The sequence below is a fragment of the Augochlora pura genome, chromosome 10 (genome assembly GCF_028453695.1).
Source record: "Augochlora pura isolate Apur16 chromosome 10, APUR_v2.2.1, whole genome shotgun sequence".
NCBI classification, from domain to species: Eukaryota; Metazoa; Arthropoda; class Insecta; order Hymenoptera; family Halictidae; genus Augochlora; species Augochlora pura.
The window spans coordinates 1,497,430-1,512,171 of record NC_135781.1 but is presented as its reverse complement, the minus strand read 5'-3'; the positions used below and the strand labels follow the sequence as shown (position 1 = coordinate 1,512,171).

The 14,742-nt window shown below is 40.9% G+C and overlaps 1 protein-coding gene across 1 annotated transcript; it reads left to right on the top strand.

The window, feature by feature from the left end:
* The first annotated feature begins 5,554 nt into the window (after positions 1-5,554).
* Positions 5,555-10,155, top strand: LOC144476324 (methanethiol oxidase). The gene is made up of 9 exons (XM_078193080.1): positions 5,555-5,843; positions 6,989-7,152; positions 7,344-7,523; positions 7,926-8,226; positions 8,419-8,679; positions 8,846-9,179; positions 9,285-9,407; positions 9,571-9,644; positions 10,012-10,155. Exons 1-8 carry the CDS (start codon positions 5,792-5,794, stop codon positions 9,620-9,622), a joined length of 1,467 nt encoding a protein of 488 aa, XP_078049206.1. The 5' UTR covers positions 5,555-5,791; the 3' UTR covers positions 9,623-9,644; positions 10,012-10,155.
* Positions 10,156-14,742: the final 4,587 nt, after the last annotated feature.

Here is a 14,742-nt window from a genome sequence, read left to right as displayed (position 1 = left end):
AGCGTGCTCTCTTGGCTGCTCCCACTTTTCCCTGAGTTTCCTCTCGCATCAGATCCTCGCGGAACACTTCGTCTTCCCGTGGCTCGCGCGGCCGCCACCCTCGCTCCTGTAGAAAACCATTCTCTCTCTCTCTCTCTCTCTCTCTCTCTCTCTCTCTCTCTCTCTCTCTCTCTCACTTGCACCCTATCTCTTTCTCTCTATCTACCTCTCCCTCTCTCTCCCTCTCTCTCTCTCTCTCTCTCTCTCTCTTTCTATCTCTATCTCCCTTTCTCGCTCCCCCCTCTGTCCCTTCCGCCAGCTCACTCTTTCGCGCCGCCTCGCTCCCCGTTCACTCGCCGCGGTTCTCGCTCGCGCGCGGTCTGTTGCCCGAGCGCGCGCCGCCACCCTCTTCTTGGCCGTCGATCACATCCCCCGGTCCACCGGTGGAAATCGGAACGATGACCCTGGGTCCGCACACGCTGGCGTATATCACCTTGTCATGGCGCGGTTCTCGCGACGCGGCCGCCGCGTAACCCGTTCGCGTATACCCTGTTGCTGGATACAACCAAGCTAGGCGGAGAGCCTCGGCGCAGCTCGGCTCGGCTCGGCTCCTACCACTCGATCACTTCTACTGGCGGGTGAACCCCCGCGTTTCTCTCTGGCACGAGATACAAGGGAAATCGTAGCGTATATACGTGCGTGTATGTGGTACGTTCGCTCGCGCCGGCCGCTGCTACGGGGACACAGGACAGTGTCTCGGGCCGGTAGATCGGCGCGCTGTGAAGGTAAAACTATACTGTCCGAGGGAACTGATCGGTGCTCCTGCTGCCGCTGCTCCTGCTGGTTAATGGTGGTGACGGTGATGTTGCTTCTCGTCGTCGTGAACACTGTATCACACGCGGAACCACGTTGCGGCGTCTACGGGCAGGCGTAGGCGACTCGCGGTAGACTGAGACGAGCGGTCGAGAAAAAGGTGAAGCGGACAGAAGCGAGGCGTGTGCGCGGATAGAGCCAAAGGGGCAACAGCTCGGCGGATGTGGCGAGAGGGGAGAGAGATCGAGAAAACGGGAAAGAGACCGTCCGCGTACGCGCCTCTCTCCCTCTCTCTCTCACTCTCTCACTGTGTATGGCTGTGTATACGAGAAAGAGGGGTGGCAGAAGAGAAAGAGAGAGAGTGAGAGAGAGAGGGATTCGTTGATCGCGAGCGTGTACGTGTGACAGAGACGTAACGACGGAGGGAGCGAAAAACTGTGCGAGAGTGTGACCGAGTGATATAAAGACAGAACGAGCGAGAACGAGCGAGAGCGAGCAAGATAGAGAAAGAGAAAGAGAGAGAGAGAGAGGGGGGAGGTAGAAAAACCACCGCGTTCAGCGATCGGGTAGCCAAACTGAAAATACCCTGAAATGAGAGGCGATCGGGGTCGTGTACGAGCTGCCGGTCTCGAGCTCTCGCGACTCGCAGCTACCGCCGCGATATAGAGGAAGCCTCTCCGAGATGGGTACAACCTACCCTCCTCCACCTCCTCCACCTCCTCCACCTCCACCTCCTCCTCCGCGCGCGCGCCACCCTCTCTATCCGTTCGACATCCCTTCCGCCGCCGCCGCGAGAGAGGCCCCCCCACCCGCCGGCGCTCACAGTCCCACCACGATTTCGCGGGAAGCTGCGAACTGGACCACCACGCAACTAGCGTCCTCCCCACCACCGGTTCGGCTGCCAGCCGGGCGCCCAGGCGGGACAGAGACGAACGATCGGAGGAGAGTGGGTGGCCTGGGTTGGAGGGCTCGAGGACACCATCCCCGAAGCCCACCCCACAGATCAATATTCTGCCCACCACCGTGCACCGGAGAACCCCGTTCCCTCTCTCCCTCTGTTCGCCGTTCTCCTGGATCCTTGCCTCCCTCTCTCTCTCTCTTCCTCTCTATCTCTATCTCTCTATCTCTAGCTGTCGCTCTCTCTCTCTCTCTCGCGCTATTTCTCTCCGTCTCTCTTACTCTCTCTTTTTCTAGCTGTCGCTTTCGCTCGCTCTCTCTCTAGCTCTGTCTTCTCTTCTCTATCTCTCTCACTCTCTCTTTCTCTAGCTGTCGCTCTCTTTTTCTCTACCTCTCTCACTCTCTCCTTCTCTAGCTGTCGCTCTCTCTCTCTGGCTGTTTCTCTCGGTGCCCAGCAGCCACCTCGCGAACCCCCATGGCTCAGCGCCGCCGTTACCGTGTAACTTTCAAGGGTGTGTGCGTGCCCTCTCCCTTTCCGCGTCCCACCCCCGACCCCGCTCTCACCGCCATGCCGCGCGCGCGAGGTGTATGGATTCATGCGTGGACTCGGAAGTACTTTTACATATGTACCCGGAGTGTGTACGTTAAGTGCGCGCCGCCCGTATGTATGTTGATTCCGTAGCGACAGTCGCGAACGATGCTCAACCATGGTCCAGGTCCACCGAGAGGGATTAAGCTCCTACCTCCTTCCCTTCTATCCTTCCTCCCTCTTCCTCTTACCATTTTTCTGTCTTCCTCTCTCTTACTGTCTTTCTCTCTCTTACTATCTTTCTCTCTCTCTCTCTCTCTCTCTTTCTTCCTCTTATTGTCTCTCTCTCTCTTACTGTCTTTCTCTCCTTCTCACTGTCTTTCTCCCTCTTATTATCTTTCTCTCTCTTACCGTCTTTCTCTCTCGTATTATCTTTCTCCGGCGTGCCCGTCGTTGGTCGAGATCCTAAGACCGGTGTCGGATCACGGTTAAAGCGAACGGTATAAGTAGAACGTACTGGGGGGTGACACGGTTGATGAACCAATCGATCGATCCATCGCACCTGTGCGCATTGAACATTAACGATGATAGCGCTAACGAATTACCGATCGCCGACGGCGCGCTATGGGAACATGCCCTAGGAGTAGAATCCTAAACGGGAACCTGTGGGACCTTGTTGGTACCTGTTTCAAGTTGTAGGGAGTTGTTGTAGGTTGTGGGTGTAGTTGGAGGAAGGTGTAGCAACTCGTTTCTACCTGTAGGAGCTTGTGGTGATTTAAAGGTATCTGTGCAAATTTGTGGCAAATTGTTTTAATTTGTAGGGACTTGTGGTGATTTATAGTACTTAACTGAACAAAGTTATAGCAACCTGTTCAAATATGTAGGAACTTATAGGAAATTATAGCAAGCTGTCCAAAGTCATAGCAATCTCTGCAACCCCCATAGAAACCTCTCCAAACCTATGGCAACCTATCCAAACCCCATAGAAACCTCTCCAAATCCAACTACGCCTATCTCTTCCAATTCACCCCTTGCAAACATCGTTCGTCATCGCTGCGTCGTTTGCACCCTTCCTCCCATCACTTCGTTTACGACAAAGTAGAAAATACCTGGTATCGAGCTTACCTGTCCCGGTACTTGTTGCACATCAATGGCTCGACGAACGGCCGGAATTATGCTTAATAACTCGGGCGCGTTCTCAACGAGTCGCGAGTCGACGTTGCGGGGATGACATTGATTTTTCTAAGGCACGGCTCGCTGGTGGAAAATTTGCAGCATTTTATTTGTTATTTATCGTCGAGTCGATAACGCAGGACTCTGCAATTATCAACTGTTGCAAGGGGACTAGGTGAACACATGCGTCACGAAGGCGCTTTTATCATGGTGTTCAAAGCGGGTTCTATGGTTCAAATTGTGTTCAAATGATTGATATTTGAAATATTGTATTTTGTTGTTTAATGCATTTGTTCCAGTTAAAATATTTATGCGACAGTTTTCGCGTTTTTGGATTTTTAAAATTTGGTCATTATTAGTTCAAGAATCACTGTTTTACCAATAAAACAGTGGTTCGTGTCTACGTGAAATACAATATTGATCGCCGAGTCGTAAATAGTATTTTTTAGATTATTTGCAAGAATTTTTGGTAGACGCTATGATAATTAATTTGGATGGAATAAATTTTTGTTAGGAATAGATTTTGCGTTATGCCATATTTAGAGCAGTTTTAATGGGCTGGTTGAATATGGAACGTTTAATAAGGCGCACGGGTTTCGAACGTTTTATGAACGTTGATCCATTAGTTAATTAAAAAGGGACGCGTTCGGAAAAAAGATGGCGATTCTTGCGCTAATTCGACGTGGAAGTAAATCGGAAAAGGCAACGATGCATTTTTGCGATTGCTTGGCTGTGGATTTTATGGAATTGTGATGGAAATGATTCGAGAAAATGAGACAATCTCGGCAAACTATAAATGTTTACCAAGGTTTTTTTTTTATTTATTAAAATTATTAAAAGCAGAGGTATGGTTTTATGTCACTTTTGTTGCTTGTAATTGAGTTTGGCTACTTTTGTTTTAAATCAAGAGTTGCAGTGTAGTGATTGTTGTTTATATATTATTAACAACATATTATAATATATTATTTAAAAGAACAATTATAAGTTGAGTAATTTATTGTTGAAAAAAATATACAAGTTTTATTAAATTAAATTGTGTATACAATTTTTAGTTTTAATCGCAGTTCTCAAAAAACAAAGAATTTTCAAAAATACATTTTTAAATAAATTCACAGTAACGCAAAGCAGGTATATGAAATCCTATACCACATTCAAGCTATGCGATTCAAATTCAGCAGAAACAAAGTATACGAACTCGTATACTATGAACAAAGTATACTTAGTTCTCACTCGCTATAATACATAATCTCTATCGTTATCTGTACTCATATCTTATTAGTACTTCAGAACTAGAATCTCTTAGCATGAATCGACTATACTCTATACCTAACTTCAATTACGACACGTTTTATCAATGGTAAAATATCTCTTATTAATACTTGGTCACCTAATGAGACAAATGATTCTAAAATCGGTTAATTTCTCTAGTATAATAATAATAATTTAGTTAGATATATAAGTAAAGAAACTCTTTATTAGTAGTGGAATCTATTGTTATAATTAATCAATTATGAGTCACCAGGCAAACGAGATTTTGCTTTCATTAAATAGATAGGGGTTGAAAATAAATAAAATAAAAATGAATGAAATAAAATACGACAAAATAAAATATACAGAAAGGACGAAATAAATAAAATAAAATAAGACAATATAAATCATTAAAAAGAACAAAATAAAGTATAGAGAAAGGACAAAATAAATAAAATAAAATAATACAAAATAAAGTAAACAGAAAAGACGAAATAAATAAAATGAAGAAAGACAAGATAAACTATACAGGAAGAACGAAACAAATAGAATAAAAAAGAGAGAATGAAGTAAACAGAAAAGACATAATAAATAAAATAAAATAAGACAAGATAGAGTATGTAAATGTGTATTATGATTCACGCTCGTAAAACCGCGCCTTTATTAGATAGCGACTCGTTGCTCTTATCAATGAAGTGGCTAGTGTCTTGCACAACGATGACCAGCGATGACTCACACTTTTTTAACGTATCTGTATATGTACTGTAATACATTTGTGCTGTAATACATGAGCGCTATAATACATGATGAGTGCTACAATCCATGCGTGATCTAATACATACATAACCTAACACACGTTTACTGTAACATACACCAAGAAGACAACGCGAAGTGTTATCAAACGCATGCGATTCCACGCCGCCCGGCAGTTGGAAGCTGTTGTTCGCTTCCACAGTGTCCCAAGTACGAGGTTCGTTGTCCACCGTCTCCGTTATCTCCTCGTCCGCTATCTCCTTTGCATCGTCTTACGACCCTCCCCCGTACTTTTCCTTATCTCCGCTTTTCTTTTCTTCTTCTCGAGTCTCGTCCGCGGAGCATTCTGTTCCGACTTTCGTTTCGCTCCAGTCGTCGACCAGTCGCCGTTCGTAGAGCATGGAGTCCTGCCGCAACGCGAAACCGAGCACGATGTCAGCTGGAAGCAAAGGTAAATATACGCAGTCGCTCTTTGTCGTCCGTCGTCGTTATTCGCCTATGTAGAATGTGCTCGCGAACGAAGCCAATTAGTTCAATAAGCGAATCGCAAACAGAACTGAAAGACGAGCGCAGTTCTATTTGCGTGGAATATTTCAAGTTTACGGGAACGGAGAGCTGTTTGTCGGAAAATGGATTTGCGAGGGGGCTTTGTCTTTGTTTATGAACAATTTTTAGAGTGTTTAGTGTTGTGAGAATTTTTTAGTAGTTCAACGAGAGACGATGAGGTGGGGGAATTTAATTTAGAATGCATCGATGGTTATTTAGATTATATGTAATGCAAGTTTAATTTTTTTTATATAAATAACGTGTAGAATGTTTATTGTTTTTAAAAATGTCTAAGTATTATAATGAGACATGGAAAGTTTGAATAATAGTTTCGTTTAGAGTATACCGATACCAACGATAACGTTATTATTAGAAAAAAGTTATCTCCGTGTTTCCTATCGGTGAGAGGCGGCGAATCGGCTGGCATAATAAGTGACAGAATATATCTGAGTTATGCGTCTTGTAAAAAAGAACAACAGATAAGGGAACAGTATCACGTCCGTTCGTTAACATATTATTTATAGTGTGGGTTAACAGGTATTGACACTTTGTACTCAGATTGTTTAACAATAATAATGGTACTGATAATGTTGTTGTTTATGATCAAAATATTGGAAAATGTTATTATATGCTATATAGTAATAATGCTAATGATATTATTATTATATTATTTACTATTATTACTATTAATACTAGTATATGCTATAGTATACATTATCATAAAATTCTATCTTTATTAATATTATAATTACTATATCGCTTTCCAAAGTAATTTATTCCTATTTTATTTTTTAAACTGTTGAAATTATAAATATTTTATAGATCACAATTTTCTATAATAAAATTCACCAAATAATATAACATCGAAATATTGTAAACTGCTAACATCAATTTTTATTTAAAATCAACTTTTAAGGCTTAATTTTAAATTGGACTTTAAAGCTCGCGCAAGATGTGTCACAAAATAGCTAAAACTAGCAGCACGTTTGACCATTGAACTCTTGAATTCTCTGTTATCTGTATGAAACTGACTAACACTGTCGAATTTAGAATGTTCAGGTTGTGGCGGTCCCGGCTACGTCTCGCCGCAAGCGGCGATGGTCGAAGGCCCGCGCGAGAAGCTCATGTACGTGGTTTGCATAAGCACGGATCCGAAGAAAGCTGATGCACTCGCCACGGTGGACCTGGATCCGGAGAGCCCAACATATTGCCAGGTAAATGCGAGCTGAATTCAACGAAAATAAACTGAAAACGAGATGAATATTACGTCCTGGGAGAGACGAAATCTTTATACAATAATTGTATGAACTCTTAACCCTTTCGTTACTGATGGCGACTATAGTCGACATAAATAATCCTTATACCTTAGACAAACCCTTAATTTCTGTTTAAAAATCTCGAACAGATCATTCACAAATTGCGGATGCTTCACATCGGCGACGAATTGCACCATTCCGGATGGAACATTTGCAGCAGTTGCCACGACAAACCCCTCAAACGGGACATTCTTGTGCTGCCATGTATCATGTCCGACAGAGTCTACTTCGTCGATACGAGCAACGAGCGCGCACCTACGATCAAAAAGGTTTGCCACTTTACATTTATTTTCTGTCTTATTTTCTTCTGTTCTATTATATCTTATTCTGTGCTAGGTTTAGTCTGCTCTATTGTATTCTATTATTGCTATTCTTGTTTTAGCCTGCTCTATTCTATTCTGTTCTCTTTTTAAACTATTCGATTCTATTCTGTTCTCCTTTTCTATTCCATTTCATTTTATTCTGATTCATCCTATTCCATCGCATTTTATTTTAATCTGATTCATCCCGTTCCATTGTATATTATTTTACTCTATATTCCATTTTACCATATCGCATTTTATTTTATCTTATCCCATTCCATTCTATCTTCTTCAAATTCTGTCCTCTTCAAATTCCGCCCCGTTCAATTATATTCTAATTCTATCGTGTCCTATCTTCGCAACGATAAGGTATTGTCGTCGTCCGAGGTGCACAAACACGGTGTGGCCACGTTGCACACCAGCCATTGCGCGCCGACAGGGGAGATAATGATATCGACGATGGGCAAGCCGAACGGCGACGGCCAGGGTGAATTCCTTTGCATCGACTCGGAGACGCTCGAGGTGAAAGGCACCTGGACCAAGGGCGAGAAGGCGACTTTCGGTTACGATTTCTGGTACCAACCCTACCACGACGTCCTCGTAAGCACCGAATGGGGTGTGCCGAGGGTGTTCAAGCGGGGATACGCCACCACGGACAGCGCCGATCCAGGTTGGTCAATTGTTTCCTGTAGAACAGAGAGATGAAGAATATAGTATAGGTAATATACTATAGGCAAATACAGTATAGTATAGACAATATGGTATAGTATAGACAATATAGTATAGTATAGCCTTTTTCATCCTCGCGATATTATTTTAATGTCCATCAACTTCTGAACACTTTCGACGCCTTTTGTCGCAGAGGTATACGGTCGAACCTTGAATTTCTACTCGTGGAGCGAGCAGAAGCTGATACAGAAAATTAATCTCGGCGATGATGGCATCACTCCGCTCGAGGTCAGGTTCCTCCACGATCCGAAATCCAGCGAGGGATTCGTCGGATGCGGTATCAGCTCGAACATTCACCGATTTTATAAGACGGAGGAGGGCGATTGGAAATCCGAGATTGTCGTTCAAGTGCCGCACAAGGAGGTCGAAGGATGGCTCGACACCAAACTGCCAGGTAATAGAATAAATAATTAATTCAACCGAATAAATAATAAATAATAAATTCAAGATTACAATCATTCAAGATTATAATCATCGAAATTGCTACATTAAGAAACAATCTTAATTTAGTGTTCATTGTTCTCTCGATTTTTGGATAACAATTGACTGTGTTCCCGCAGGCACGATCACCGATATAGTGCTCAGTCTCGACGACAAGTACCTATACTTCTCGAACTGGCTCCACGGTGACGTCAGACAGTACGACGTTTCCGACACGAAGAACCCGAAGCTGACCGGTCAAATCTTCCTCGGTGGATCGGTATTGAAGGACTCGAAGATCCGCGTGATTCGCGACGAAGAATTGTCCGAGCAACCGAGCCCGGTTTATATAAAGGGCCGCCGGTTTTACGGATCGCCGCAGATGCTTCAGCTGAGTCTTGACGGGAAGCGACTGTATGTGTCGACTTCTATTTTCAAGCCCTGGGATCAACAATTCTATCCTGACCATGTCAAGTATGTTAAGAATTAATTTTTATATTATTTTTGTAGTACCTTTGATTTTTATTCTTTGGTTATGTTACTGTATATATTGCTATATTACGTGCTTCGATTCCTTAGGAACGGATCGGTAATGGTCAAGCTGGACGTGGACGTGGAAAATGGCGGCCTGAAACTTGACGAAGACTTCTTGGTTGACTTTGGGGCAGACAAAGATGATATACTGCTTGCACACGAAATGAGGTAAGGTTTATTTTTCAATTTCTTCCGATTTTATGCGAATTCTATTTTTGTTCTATTCTGGTTCTACTATGATTTTATTGCGACCGTATTTCAATTTTATTCCGATTTAATATAAACAATAAATTAAATCCTTACTAATCTACTGCAATTATTTATGTTTTAGATACCCCGGAGGTGATTGTACATCCGACATATGGTTGGCTAAAGATAATTGATACGACATCATCGAATAAATACAGTAATGATTCAGTTAGAAATCTTAACTTTGTGACACGTCACGGTTATTGAAGAAAACGGTAAAATTGTAACGGTAAAATGTCATGTTTAGTCTCATTTTAATCAGAAAATTATCAGCAATATGTTAAAAAGAAATTCAGTTTTAAAATTTTAAAATTAAAAAAGTTTTGTTATAGTATTATGAGTTGTCTTCCGGGAATTAGAGTCAAAGGAGCCGCGGCGCGTGCCGCAGCACACGTGTTCATCGACTCCGTCGAACTTCGGCATCGGCGTAGCGAAGAAATCGATAAATTACAGTGGCGTAGGAATAGCACCGCGACAGGAGTAGAACCGAAAAATTGCGACAGAAATCGAAACATTACTGTACTCTGCAACAAATGCACATATACGACTCAGAGAACAAGGACTCTCTCTTTTATAATAATTTTGCATGATGAACGTGGTTGATTATTTTTGGAGACATTTGTTAATTGTTACTCGTTAATAAATAATATGAATTTGTTAGAAATAATAGTTAATCTGATTTTAATTATAAAAAGGCAAGGCAATGATTATTTTATTTCGCTATATTATGTGTATTTTACTTTATCAATGTCTGTATACTTATTTTGCCATTCAATTTAGAAAAGCGAGAGGAAAAAGCACAAACTAGAGCTTTGACAATGAAATTCCATTCGTTTTTAGCATTTTTGTACTGTAATTAATTAGTTATAAACGATTTTCTGTTTTAAGTTTTAATATTGAAAAATGGAGCGAATGATTCGTGCCGATTTTAGTGTAAGGAGTAATGTAAATTCCGGCACGAATTTTCTGCTGTTTTCAAACAGCCGAATAGCGCCAATTTTGTGCGGCGGCAAAACGCCCAAACTGTTAGCCAAATTACCTACTGTTATCGACTATTATCGACAGTCGTTTCTCGATAGATAAATGTATATTATATATGCTAAGTTCCTAAGAATATAAAGCTTTCAATATTTAAATAAACTATCTGGTTTAAATATTCCCATTCCGCACTCATAACTTAATTAAGTAAATCATATAAAATTATCGAACTAATAAATAAATTATAATTGTTTGATATAAAAATGTTCTGTCTGAGAAGATATATTATAAATTTTATAACTTGTTGGTAAGTGACAATAATAATTGAATTAGTTTTTACTAGACGACAAAAATGTATTAATTTCTATTCGTTAATTCAATTAATTCATTAATTTAATTCTTCTATTTTATTCTAATCTAATTTTGTATTAATTTTATTTTATTCTAATTTAATATTATATGAATGTATTCTTAATTCTATATATAATATAATTTATATATAAAAAATAGTAGAAATCCTCCTCGGTCGGTATTTGGTTAACAGTTTGAGCGTTTTGCCACCGCACGTTTTGGCGCTGTACGAACATCTTAATTTTAGTTCAAACATTCGCTACAAGCGTCGCCACCTGTCACAACTGGCGCTGTTTTTAAATTCTCAGAAACTGAGATAACTCTTCGCTTTATTCTCAACAATAAATAAACTCGTTTAGATAACATTTATAGATTCAGAAGAGTTTTCTATATTTTAATTTAGGATTAAACAATCAGTCAAAGAAACGTTCACAATAAATAATTATTAAAAAAAATAAGATAGCTATAAATTACAAATTAAGAAATTATTGAAAAAATCACCTGGCTTCTTAAAATTTAATATCACTATCCGAGTAGCAACAAATTATCATTAAACAATATAAAAAGCAATATAAAAAGGAATAAATTTTTCATTTATGTACATTGTACTTGGATCTAATTTATAACAATTTAAAAAAGTATTAGTATAGATGAAATACTGATACACCCGATATTATTAGCGGATTAATTATTGCCGTCAATTTAGCAGCTCCGCGGCGATACAATTTCAACGCGCCTCGTACGCGGATAATTGTATCGCGCACCGGATAGTTGTGTATACTAATAACGAAAATTTTCATCGTCCCCGTCCAAAGCGCAAACGTAATACATTATCTCGACACCCTTTTACATCGATCAACTGCTCGTAAGTTCGACACATATTTGCATTAATTACAGTAATGCCATATACCTGTTCAGAGAAATCGATACGCGGCCGCCGAAGAAACATTGCAAAACAGGTGAATTAATGAAATAATATTTATCCACTTATATACTTCCTCCTCCGATTCATTATTCACTAATGCATTTTTTATTAAAATTTTAAATGCATTTTTTATTCCACCTATCACCGTTCCCCGTTAAAAAACTGCAACAACAACAACGAATTTTGATAAACCGAACGCAACTCGGCGGCGAAACATTTTCCGTTTAAACGCGGATGGTTTTCAGCGGAGATAGTTTTAATTAGAAAAGTAGGTGGAAGTCGGGCGCACGGCTAAGGGCGGCAGACACCATTAAAGCGAAAATCCACGGCGATGGGATGTTAATTAGTAATTAGCAAGACGAATGTAGGAACGCGGAATAATTAATACGATTGGGCCACGTAACTACCAATTGTCAACTATTTCCAGGTTGCTTAATCGCGAACGGTTGGAGCAACGTTCTCCGTACGACGGACGGACAATTTCTGTCCGGCGACTTTGACCCAGCAACTTTCAACCCTTTCTTATTTTTTCCAAGTAGTATACACAGTTTGTATAAATACTACGAGTACTATAAGCAATTTGTATAAAGACTATAAATACTATAAACAATTTGCATAAATACTGTAAATATTATAAACAATTTGTATGAATACTACGAATACTATAAATACCATTAATAGTATAAATAAATATTGTGATTACTATAAATAGTATTAATATATACTGTGATTACTATAAATAGTATCATGATATTATAATAATAGTATTACTATAAATAATAATATAAAATAAATTTACATAACCAACAAAAATTGTTTTGTTACCAAAATATATCGAACAATAACCCCCAATTTCACCATAAACCAATAAAATCCACAGTCCAATAATCGCGCGTTAAATAAATCCGCAAACAGCGGCATCGCGCCACCCCATCAAATTCGTCGTCCACTTGATCAACCCCTGTTCGACACTCGCGCGCGCGCGCGCGCCATTCTAAAAGTCGGGCCAGAAAGACCAGTAAAAAAGTTCTAAAGCTCGAGCACACAACTGGCCTTTACGCCGTCAGGCAGAGCAGAGCAGGGCAGGAGGTGGGATGCATCGGCGTGCCGCGACGGGTATAGAGAGGCGAGACCGGCTTTCGAGTAAATAAAACTGCCAATAAAAAATAGAAGGCAGTAGCCGCTGTGAAACCCGCTGAAGTATTTCTTTGAAACGCGACCGTACCTCCCCTCCCCGACCGACCGACCGATTAGCTTCTGACGCGTTTTTGTCGCGCGTCTCTCCCTTCGCCCTTCAACCTTGTTCTTTAGCCGGCGTCGATATCTTTATCGCCCGAGCCTTTCCCTTCTACCGTTGCCCTGTATCCAACGAAGAGACTCTACACACCTTTCCCCACTTTTTTTTCTATCTATCCTCCCTTTTCCATATCGTTGGCTACTTATACCCCCCCCCCCCCCCCGGCCGTTCCACGGTTTTCTCAGCGCCGCCCCTGCCACGAGGTTTCCTACAGAGCTTTTATGATATTGGTATATTATGTTGTAATTCTGCTTCGATTTTGTGGAGATTTTCTTGCGGTTTTATTGTGGTGCTATAGTGGCTATATTGTGGCTCTATTACTTATTGCTCTATTGCGGCTCTATTCCGGATCTGCTGTGACTCTATTGCGACTCTATTGTGGCTATATTTCGACTCTATTGCTTGCTGCTCTATTGCGACCCTACTATGACTCTATTGCGGCTCTATTCTGGCTCTATCTATTCCATTCTATATTCTATATATTCTATTCCAATTTTATGCTGTTCCTATACAGATTCTATAGAAATTAATATTAACATTAATTCTAATAGAAATTAATAATATTCATATTTATTAGAGCTTGCATAAAATCTCTATCAGAAGTCTGACTAATTATTACAGTTCTGGCGGTTAATAAATAATAAAAATTTGTGTAAACAATATCTAGTGCGATATTAAAAAATTCAATCATTATTTATTTCCCTATTATATATATTTATTTATTTATTTTATCATTCTCTATAATATACTTATTCTATATATAGACTATACCTTTTCTCTTTTTGCTCGCGATCCATCCTCCCTTTTCCATATCGTTGCCTCCGTCTTCTCCCTCCCTCTCTCTCTCTCTCTCTCTCTCTCTCTCTCTCTCTCTCTCTCTCTCTCTCTCTCAGCGTCCCCCTCTACTACTGCTGCCGTGCCCCGCCCACTCCGCTCCCCACTCCGCAACCGCCACCACAGCGCACGGCCGCTCGACCGCTGTCATCCCCGTCCTGATCCTCTCCGTCGGCCGTTCCCCCGTCTCCCTTTGGTTTGCCATTGAAAGCACGCCGCAACACGTTACGTCTAAACGCCAGTGAATAAAAGCTCGAGAAGCCCACCGAAGTGAGTATACGCTCCGTCACTTCTAATTTTAGCACAAAGGGCGCGCCGCGCCTCTGTGTCTGTTACAACGTTTCTCGCGCGAACACGCCCGTCCACGTGCCTCCACATATCCGTGTGCGTATGGTGGACGTATCTGTATATGGGCGAGTCTGTGTAGACGTCTCTGTATTTATGTAAGAAATTCATTTAAAATTCGGTCAGAAATTCGTTCCAAAATTCGATCAAAAATTCATTTAAAAATTCTTATAGAAATTTCTTAAAAAATTTCGGTCAGAAATTCGTTCAAAAATTCGATGAGAAATTCATTTAAAAATTCTTACAGAAATTCCTTAAAAAATTCGATCAAAAATTCATTTAAAAATTCTGTCAGAAATTTCTTTAAAAAATTCATTTAAAATTTTATATATATATATATATACAGGGTGTTTTTCAAATATTGTAACACCGGGAAATGGGGGGTAGCTGAGGCTATTTCAAGTGACTTTTTCATTTTCCGAAATGCAATCTGCGGCTTTGTTAACGAGTTATTAACAGTTAAAGTTGGTTGCGCACCGACGAGTTTTCGCGCTCATGTGCGCAGCAGCACGAAAACTCGTCGG

Coding starts and splice junctions, on each gene's coding strand:
- LOC144476324 (XM_078193080.1), top strand. CDS start 5,792: ATGGAGTCCTGCCGCAACGCGAAACCGAGCACGATGTCAGCTGGAAGC. Junction 8,680..8,845: donor GCTCGACACCAAACTGCCAG/GTAATAGAATAA, acceptor GTGTTCCCGCAG/GCACGATCACCGATATAGTG. Junction 9,408..9,570: donor CTGCTTGCACACGAAATGAG/GTAAGGTTTATT, acceptor TTTATGTTTTAG/ATACCCCGGAGGTGATTGTA.